This window comes from Myotis lucifugus, unplaced genomic scaffold (genome assembly GCF_000147115.1).
Source record: "Myotis lucifugus unplaced genomic scaffold, Myoluc2.0 scaffold_3120, whole genome shotgun sequence".
Taxonomy (NCBI): Eukaryota; Metazoa; Chordata; class Mammalia; order Chiroptera; family Vespertilionidae; genus Myotis; species Myotis lucifugus.
The window spans coordinates 2,531-12,733 of record NW_005874168.1 but is presented as its reverse complement, the minus strand read 5'-3'; the positions used below and the strand labels follow the sequence as shown (position 1 = coordinate 12,733).

At 41.1% G+C, this 10,203-nt stretch overlaps 1 protein-coding gene across 1 annotated transcript; it reads left to right on the top strand.

The window, feature by feature from the left end:
- The first annotated feature begins 3,078 nt into the window (after positions 1-3,078).
- On the top strand, positions 3,079-9,210 carry LOC102436252 (angiogenin). The gene is made up of 2 exons (XM_006108681.3): positions 3,079-3,153; positions 8,753-9,210. The coding sequence occupies exon 2, from the start codon at positions 8,770-8,772 to the stop codon at positions 9,208-9,210; it is 441 nt and encodes a 146-aa protein (XP_006108743.2). The 5' UTR covers positions 3,079-3,153; positions 8,753-8,769.
- The last annotated feature ends 993 nt before the right edge of the window (positions 9,211-10,203 follow it).

Sequence of the window (10,203 nt, the reverse complement as noted above, 5' to 3'; positions counted from 1 at the left end):
GAGTCTTAACAGCCCAATCTGAGAGGTGGCCGCTGATTTGCATGCGCTATCATTTAAAAAATAAAAAAGGGGGAATTTGCCGGAAGCCGGTCCATCCCTTGCTGCTTGACACAGTCGCTGCAGGAAAGAAACATCTGCACAGCATATGTTTCGATGGACCTGGCGTATATAGCATACTGTTCTTAATATGTTTGCTCCCTTTAGCGCCATGTGTTTTAACCAAGGTCACCTCTCTGAGAAAGGTTGTTTCCCCAGGTGGGGATTTTTCCCTGAGGTTAGGGAGGGGATACAACCCCTTAACTAAGTGCCAGGAGGGTAGTTAATCACTTTAACTACAAACAATCACACTTAAGCTACATAATCTTTACTCCCTGGAATGGAGATAAGAAACACCCTAACCTTTGTAATAGAAATTGACAGGATTAAAATCGGCTGGTATAAATATAGATGTAACAAGACAATAAACATCAGATCCTCATCAGTTCCTAACCAGAACTCCGACCAGAACTTTTGCTGGAGATCCTGGCTAGAGGTCCTGACTAGGCTGCTGATCAACTGAAGGCTGTCTTCGTGTCATTCCTTCTTCGCCGACTCTGTCCACACCTTTGGGGACCCCTGGACCCTCTGGGATTGGACCCCAGCAATGGAAAGGTCCCTACACCCGACTCTGTGGTGCTGACGACCCCCACCGCTCTCAAAATAGATAGACGGCGTCACGACCTGGGTCCATCACACCCACGTCTGGTCAGCGGACCCATCCATGATCCGGAAAGACTTCGTCACCAAATGGAGTGTCGATCGAGATCAACACAACCTGCTATGGTGTGCTCAACCTGCCTGATGCTGGTAACATTGCTTGCGATCACTCCTGCTACCAGGAGCCCCCACAATACTGTGTAATAGACTTAGATGATACCTGCATCTTCATGGACATGGCTCCAAAGAGACAAGGACAATTTATATAAAGGCCAAGAATAGACTCTAGTAGAATTTGGCTGCCTAACGCGGCCATGATGCCAATATCATGTTTCATTGTATTGATATGTTATATTGACCTTAAATTCTCTTGCAGGTTTGAATGTGTTCTGGCTGTCCTGGAAGGGAACTATGTGGGGTGACCCCCAAAAGTAAAGGATGGCCAGCTGCCAAGAGGACAGGTGCCCAAATGGGCAGGAACGGTGCCCATCAGGTTTTGATCTCTGTTGAGAGACAGCTAACAGTTGGCAGCCTGTAATACTGTCTTGCAGGCCTTTGTGACCATGCCCATGTCAAGGGTAGTAAGCTGGAAAAGGCCTGTTTAAAATAGAAGATCTAAGGCATGGTTATGCATAGAAAGAAAATTTAATGCCAACAATTACTGTTTTATCAAAAGGAATTGGCAAGAAAAATCAGAAAATCTTAAAGTAGATCAGTATATTTTTCTTCTTGTGTAATTCCTCCAAAATTTGGCAATGCTAACATGGCAATTCATTTCTTTGCATAGATTCAATAAGACCGGTTCCTAATAGTGGTTTTATTAACGGAAAACTTTGACTGGAGTATCATGTTTTAAAGAGCCCTGTCTGAGCTCTAAAGACTTGAAGCCAGTAAGAATGCCACGAAGAAAGCCTGGTATCCTGCTTGGAAGCCCTGAAGATGGCTGGCGCTGGAGCATTAGGCCCATGCCCTACAATCATTGGCGGTTGGTAAGAGTAGAAGGGGAGCAGTAGGGATGCCTCTGCGTTCCTGTGGAACCCCCACACACTCTGGGCCGCAACAAGTAGGAGGGCTACTGAGATGGGCTTAAAGCCTAGAGCATGGGCTCAGGTGGAGTTGCTACAGGTGAGGGCTTCACCTAACTCAGCAGATACTGCAGGCGGGCCTGATGGCAGCTGGGTGGCGTGGCTTCCTGGCCCTACGGGGCACATTAAGATTCAACCATGAGATTCCAGCAAAGGTAGTCAGTTACCATTCTTGTTGTGTTTATGCAAACATCAGGACAGTAGATAAATTAATCTCGATTTGGCTTTTTAATGGCCATGGAGGAATTTTAAGAAGAAAAGTCCTATTTCAATAGAAGTTGTTAAAGCTAAAATGGTTTCTTTCCCCTCCACCAGACCATTTGTTAAGATATGCCCAGTACAGGCCTCTAGCAACTGTGGAATAGAAATGCAGCCCGACTCATGATTGAGCCGGAAGTTCCAAGACAAAGGGGGGAATGAAAGGGTGAAGGATATGCCCTCCCCTCCATCTTGCGTGTATCCTCCATGTTGGGGCCACGTGCGGCCTTCTTCCCGGAAGCCCAGGCCCCTGCTGGCCACGCCCGGGATTTTAAACTAACCAATGACAATCAAGGGAAGTGCGCGCCATAGATATGACCACATCCTGTGTAACAAGACCCGGCTTGCACCTGGCCAATCGGCAGGGCCCACAATCCCCTCGCTCCACCCCCCCTATTAAAACCCGGTGTTTTCCCACGCGAGGGCACTCTGTTCTGGTCGCTGGGCCGGCCGGGAGCAGAGTCGGGTTGGCTAACCCCAAATAAAAGGACCTTCTGCTTTTGCATCGAACTGGCTCCCAGTGTGGTACTTCGGGGATCTTGGAATCTGGGCATAACATGAGTAACCTACTTATTGGCATGGCATCCTTTCATGAAACCAAATTATGTGGGTACATAGACAGTGCAGGGGAACAGCATTCTGCTGGGAGACCACATTTACTCTGTGGGGTTCTTCCAAAGCAGTTCTTGGAGGTGGCCCATAGATCAGAAGCAACGTCTTCTGGATCCAGATCATATATGTGAACAGTGAAACCTTAGTCCTGTCACGGGCAAGAATAAGAACCAAGGACATCACAAAAAGGGCAGCTTTGGAACAAAGGGCTTATGAACATAAAAAATGGCCTCCCGGAACAAATCTTTAATCCACTCCAGTGGGTAAATATTTGTTCAAGTCATTTTCAAGAAAAGGTGAATTTCCTTGTTTGCCAAGGACAGTGTCCTTGGTTTCCTTCTGTCTGCCAGGATTAAGGATCTTTGGAACTAGTTTCCCCACCCAGTTCATTTGATCGCTATATAATCAGAACCAGAGGGATCCAGTGCACACAGCTGGAACCCATCTCCAGGAACAAAGAGCTGGAAACCATCTTCATTTGAAGGGACTCTTCCCGATTTTTGTAAGATTATTACCCCTGGGAAATCTATCGCTGTATTTTTTAAATATATACATTTCTTTAGCCATTTAGCTATTTCAATGAAAGAATTTTTCCCCCTTGAAAGGCTATACGCCCAAATTATGAACTAAGAAAAAATGAAGGAGACTCTAAAGTTTAAAATGAAAGCAGATTTCTTTTGATATTGTGTTTCTATGTGTGTGAGTGTGTGCGTGTATAAAGGGAGATTACTGAGACTGGGAGCAAGTAGAAGTTTAGGAGGAATTCCCGAATTGTGATAAAATCTCCAAAGTCCTGGGAAAGCCATTAGCTGAAGGGCATCTGGATGGCGCCAGGGAACAGGCATTAAATGTGGCAGAGCAAGAAAAGAAACAAAAAGAATGCTTTTAGCTCCATGTTCTTCTTATCACTACTAATTTTTTTACTTAAAAAAAGTTTTGATTGCTCTTTAAGAGCCAAGTGGAAAACATCCAGGAAGGTACACTGGCAGGTTGAAGGGAAGAAAGAAGGAAAAGAGATAAAGAGAGGAATATGCCTTGAGAGTTATGCTTTCACTTTGTGGGATATTGCCCTAGAATATATAAAAGTGTGAAGCTACATGTATGGAAATTAAAACCATAGTTACTTATCATGGTGTGTAAAGTTGGACGAACCTCTTGAATTCAAAACATTGCCTGTGGAGAGAGGAAGAGAATATGAATTCTTGTGTAGATTAAAGGATTGGTTTGAGACAGATGATAAAGTTAGTCTGAAGAACAGTGGGGACATATTTCATCGACAAAAAGCTGACTTAAACGTATGTGCTTGACTATGGAAAGTTATGTGTGAATGAGTTTAATGACCAGATGTGAGGCTCTAAACCCTTGGCCTAGGCATATTCACCTCAGCACCACAAACTATCTGTCTCATACTTGTTTTCTCCCAAATTCATTTTACCTCTTTTGGGGAAATTTAGGATTGAAAATATGAGTGAGCAAGTTGTGAGTGGGGGAGTAGATATTAGATACTGGTGGCGATGCTGTGTACCATCTGGGCTTGGGTTTCTGGATGTCTTAGGAATTCAAGATTACAATAAGCCTGAGAAAAATTTAGCTAACTTCTTACAGAATTAATGTGAAAATTCTGCAAGTTAGAAGCAAAGACTTTCCTTTACCTCACCAGACTGGGATGGAAGGCCTCCAACCTCCAACCAGGAAGTTGCTTTGTAGGATATGAAGCCCCTGTGTGGCATCAGTCTAGGGCCTTAATTAGAGGTGGTCTGTGGACTTAACTAATATGCTGAGCCTTAAGAAATGATACATTTCAGTGAGTTTGGATCACAGGTCTTCTTATCATCTATTTCTTTCACAAGGTGCCTTATGCTATCTACCAACTAAACTTACACAAACTTGTCTCTGTAATTCCACTAGACTTTTGCTAGTAAAACTGGAAAAGATTCTCTTATGCTTAAAGAGACCATGGAATTTCAGATTTTACAATTAGCAACTCTCTCATTCTCTAGATAAACAAACTTAAGCCTTGAGAGGGAAATTAAGTCAATCACTAAAAAAAATAATATGAAGTACAATATTGAGGGTCTACTGTGAGGCAGGCATTTGATTTGAGGTGAGTAATATGGGCTCTGCTCTCCTGTAGTGTATACACCAGTTGGAAACACTGACAAGTAGACAGGTAATACATGGAATACATGGATTAAGGCTTGGAAATTATAACCAAGAAAATTGGAAATAGGTGTATCTTTATTTTGTACTATCTTTGTGGGCAGAGCCTGAACTTTGTAACTTATGCTTTGACACTTGTATCGAATGGGGTATCCCTGGTCTTAATATTTAAGCATAGAGTGTTTAGACAGAAACTCGAGACAAGCCTGGCAGCTCAGACCCCCTTCTTTGAGCAACAATATCCCCACAACCTGTAGAGCACTGGCACATCTTACAAGTAACCCTGGTCTCCACTAGAGCATGGAAAACATTGGCAACATTTCTATCCACCACTGCCACCTAATGACTCTTTTGGCTACTACAGCTCTGGTTCTACTTTCTGATTTTGAACTCTGGATTTCTGGCCCCAGGCAGAGAGGTGTTGACTTGGTGATTCTAAGGTCCTGTTCCATCTTGGGAGCCTGAAATTCTATAATTGCCTTTGACATTAGAAGATGTGGACAAAAGGGGCCACATGCTGACCTGACAAGCTCAGGAGAGGCCTGCATGGCAGTCTTGCAAACTCGGAGACCTAAAGTAACCACAAAGGATGGTCTGAAATTAAACTTTAACTAAAAGCACTAATGGTGGGCAGTTACGTCCTGGGCCAGTATCTTCACTGACAAGGTCAACCTTTACCTTAACTGAGCCTATCTGTCTTTTTGCATCTATGATAACATACCCTTGAAATGTTTGGGTAACTTGTGACTCCCCTTTATCTGGAGCCCCTGGGGCACAACCAGGTGTGCTGGGTCCCAGGACAGATACCACAAATTCCTTCATCATCCTGTTAATTGTTCCTGCACCCACCTAAGTATGTGTCCATCATTTTACTTTTTATCCAATCCCAGGGGTTTCCCTGCTTTGCTTATCCCTCCTCCTTAATCTATCACCAATGAATTTCATGTAACCCACCTATGTTCCTCCTTTTGATTGAAATGTATAAATACAAATGTAACCCCGCCATTCTCCGGAGTACTATCTCAATTCGTTGAGGTTCTACTTCCCAGCCTATGTCGACAGTTTGGCTCAAATAAACTCACAAAAATTCTTTACAGGTTTCAATGGTTTCTTACGTTAACAAAGACAATATTTGTCTGTCGAAGAACAAGAGACCTAAATGAATCCAAATCAATAAAACTTTGATGAGGTCTTCCACCAAACTAGAAAAAGAAAATACAGCCCTAACCGGTTTGCTCAGTGGATAGAGAATCGGCTTGCAGACTGAAAGCTCCCAGGTTCAATTCTGGTCAAGGGCATGTACCTTGGTTGCAGGCACATCCCCAGTGGGGAGTGTGCAGGAGGCAGCTGATCAATGTTTCTAACTCTCTATCCCTCTCCCTTCCTCTCTGTAAAAAATCAATAAAATATATTTAAAAAGAAAACACACCAAGAACACTAAAAAGCACAATGTACATGTAAAGAGCTTGGCAAATGGGGAGCATGGCAGGCCAGCAGCTGTGCTGAAGCAGTGGCCGCGTATGAACACTTGTTATTCTTTTAGGGCTGGCTCTTCCCTCTTCAGTCATGTACCACATTTTTGCTCAAGTCCCAAGAACATGCTTTCACTTGATTCTATTATAAATTATAATTGATGTTCTTAATGGAAATTTTTTCAGCTGCTATTTATTTCAGTATTGTGGAATAACCAAAATTTTTCTTAGTGTATAATTTGATATTCTTCCATGGTGTGCCAAATTTATGTAACATTATTATGAAACAGTCAAAATGTATCACTGCTAAATGATGATGAGAAAGAGTGTTCACTTTGCTCCCTCTCTCACATGCCTTCCCATGAAACCATCAGAACCCTGGATTTACTGGTCTTTCTAGATTTACAGTCATACCCCAAGGGCTGTTTAGTAATACAACAGGCTTGGTGCTAGAACCTGTGGCATTTTTAAATATGTAAAAATATTTGACATAAAAAGATTTATTGATGTACATATAAGAAACGTTCAAAATAAAGATTACTATTTAATTTAATGTACATGAAAATGTACCATTTGTTTTCTTTTATTTAATTCAGTATTTATATGAATCACATCACACTTGAGAATAACTTGAAGGTCAAATTTTTCTTCCATTGTAAAAATTTCTTATTATGTGTGATGATTGCTAAGAAATCATAGCCAATCATAAAGTAAATGAGATGCTCATTCACAAACAATTTGAAAAACAAAATTATAAAAATCAGATTCAAATTTATAGTGAGAAGTCACTTTTATTATTGGATGTGGGAAAACTGACATATATTTGATATAATGTGGGGGAAGATATGACAGTTTTTATAGGCTCTGCATGTTCTTTAAATTTTTATCCAAAGAACTGAAAATATTGTCAGAACCTACCAAATATTTTTCTGGAAACAACAAATATTTTTAAATTCTCAAATCTTCAGATTTCTTAACACATAAAGTTTTTAAAGTTAATATGAAATTTGTTTTCTATTTTGTTATTATCTATACTTGTTTGATTCTATTTTAATAGCTATCATTGAGATAAAATCATACTCCAGGAAGGAGCATTCTATTTACTTGATTGATACGTTTGAGTGTGTGTGACACACTGCCCCTGGGAAGTGAGAGTTCCACAGTTTAGACAGAATACTCTTGAGAGATGATGGCAGCAATCCTCTTCTCTTTCTTATTCTTCTTTGTGGAAGATGTTATAAAATCATTACAGCAAACTATAAAAATGGCTTGATGAAAGTTGTCTTTGTTGTTGTTGTTTTATCACATAGCAACACCATTTACCTATTGTGTAACAGTGTATGTACATTTATTGGGGAAACTAGAAAATATTCTCTGAGAATAATCCACCTTGTTCCTAAGAATAAGCTTGAATTCCTCTTCCTCCAGTCTTCTGTAAAAGTTGACCCAGACCCACTTCCAATCATTGCATCAATTCTTCCATGCTCCTCTCTGTTCTTTTCTAACTAGTATATAATAATTCCACCTTTAGCCACAAACCAACTAATTCTTAGAGAATTGGTTCTGTCTCCCTTCACCTCAGGGCAAAACTGCTCTCAACTGCTCTCCTTATAGCCAGCTGATTTATGGACTTGAATACTTAGAATCTTGTCTTTAACAAACCTCTGATTGACCCTTCCCTGGGCTCAGAAGACCCTCTTTGCCCAGGCCAGTGTGGCTCAGTTGGTTGAGCATCATCCCATGCTCCAAAAGGTTGCCTGTTTGATACCTGGTCAGGGCATGTACCCAGGTTCTGGGTTTATTTTCGGTCTTGGTACATACAGGAGGCAACCAGTAGATGTTTCAGTCTCACGTCAATCTTTCTCTCTCTCTCTCTCTCTCTCTCTCTCTCTCTCTCTCGCTCTCGCTCTCTCTTCCCTTTCTTCCTTTCTCTCTAAAATCAATAAAACATATTTTTTAAAAGTCCATTTTCTTCATAAGCTTCCTCTCTTATTGTCGCATCTCAGTGAACTGGAGCTCCTATTCCTTCCCCATGGATGCTACATCTCCTTTTAGGGAGGACTTGGTATGTCTTAATGCTCTCTGTGTGCCAGGACCTAGCACAGTGCCTTGTACCCAGAGGAGCTTATATAATGTTTTTAATTCAATTAATTAATAAATGGATTAAAGAGTGTGAATGGACATTGCATTCTATGACTGATAGAAAGGTAAGTACTCAGAGTCTTAAGGAATATGAAAGAATGTTTGGGACCCAAAGTTATGTTCAGGAAACATTGATTTTCCAAATGAATGGATTGATAAGAAATGTGAAATTAATGAGGAAGAGAAGAGAAAAGAAAAGATATACTTTAGGTGACTGAGGATACTGGACTCATGATGCCCTGTCACTAGTCCAGCAGGTCCCTGTCCTTTTAGTCTCATTTGCCCTTTTAGCCTAATTTGTCCTACCATACCTTTTGCCCTGGGCAGGAGCCTTGTTGGAAGAGATGATGACGGGCCTGGGTCCCCTGTTGTTGGTCTTCATGCTGGTGCCCTGTCTGACCCCACCGACCCTGGCTCAGGATGTCGACAGGTACAAACACTTCCTGAACCAGCACTATGATCTCAATCCAAGAGGCCGGAATGACGCATACTGTGATACCATGATGAGAAGACGAGGCTTGACTTCACCCTGCAAAGCAAAAAACACCTTTATTCATGGCACCAGTAACAACATCAAGGATGTCTGTGGAGATAAGAATGGAGAGCCTTATAAGGAAAATTTCAGAAGAAGCAAGTCTCCTTTCCAGGTCACTACTTGCAAGCACATAAGAGGGTCCACCCGGCCTCCCTGCCGGTACAGAGCCACACCAGGGTACAGAAGCATTGTTATTGCCTGTGAACATGGCTTACCTGTCCACTTTGATGAGTCCATTTACAGTCCCTAACCAGCAGGCCACTAGCCCAGAGTTGGCTCTGCTCTCTCTTCCTGGCATTTCCCCTACACACTCTAGAACAGGGGTGGCCACATTCATTGCCAGGGGCCCAGAAAATGAGCTGCCTGGATTTTTTGTTTTCTGTTTTACAATATGTTAATAAATAAAAATGTCTCTGATATCAGTAAGAATCAAAGCCTTCTCATCAGTTCTTGTCCTATTGATTTTTCCCACTTTCTCTTCTCAGCTGCCCCCAGAAAGGATGGCATGGAATACAAATGCCTTTTTCCATATCAGTTACTTCCTTCTCAGTCAACAGGGAGGTAGACTTTCCCTTTTTGTGAGTGTAAGGATGTAAATTCATCTTACAGCAGAGCTGGGAAATTCCAGGGCACATGGCTGCTAAGCAGAATTTTCAGGAGGAGCAAATTATTATTGCTGTCAAATAAGTCAATATTACTTTTACAAATGTTAAACTTGGAGAAGTAATGTTTAGAACTAAATACCAACAGATTAATTAAACTTTATCTACCTCTCTCTTAAGTTTTCACTGTTTTAAAGATATATTTCAAACAAAACACAAGGCATATTCATTAATGGATTCAAATCTATCCTCTAAATTCTCTATAAGAGGCAAACTCGGATAAATATTTCAGTATCCCATTATTCCAACATACCTAGATCTTTAAATTTTTTTACTATTTAACCCAGCAAACTTCAAAGTTTTAAGGTACTAAAATACTTTGGAAAACTATATTTAGGCATGTATATATATCATTGAAAAAGCTGTATCAAAACCGTTTATTTTAATTACATCTACTTATTATGTATTAACAACATTGAGATTTTAAGGCCAATTATTTTTATTGAAGACAGTTTCTTGGCAGGTTTTGTAATAGGGATAACTCACTGGCTTTCAGTGGCTTTACTGTGAAAGTACTATTTTATTTTGTTTTCCTTTATAGAAACAGAAGTTTCTCCTCCCCTGCCTGCCTTCACTGCTAT

Excerpts from the sequence above, each read along its gene's own strand:
- LOC102436252 (XM_006108681.3), top strand. The coding sequence starts at position 8,770 with ATGATGACGGGCCTGGGTCCCCTGTTGTTGGTCTTCATGCTGGTGCCC.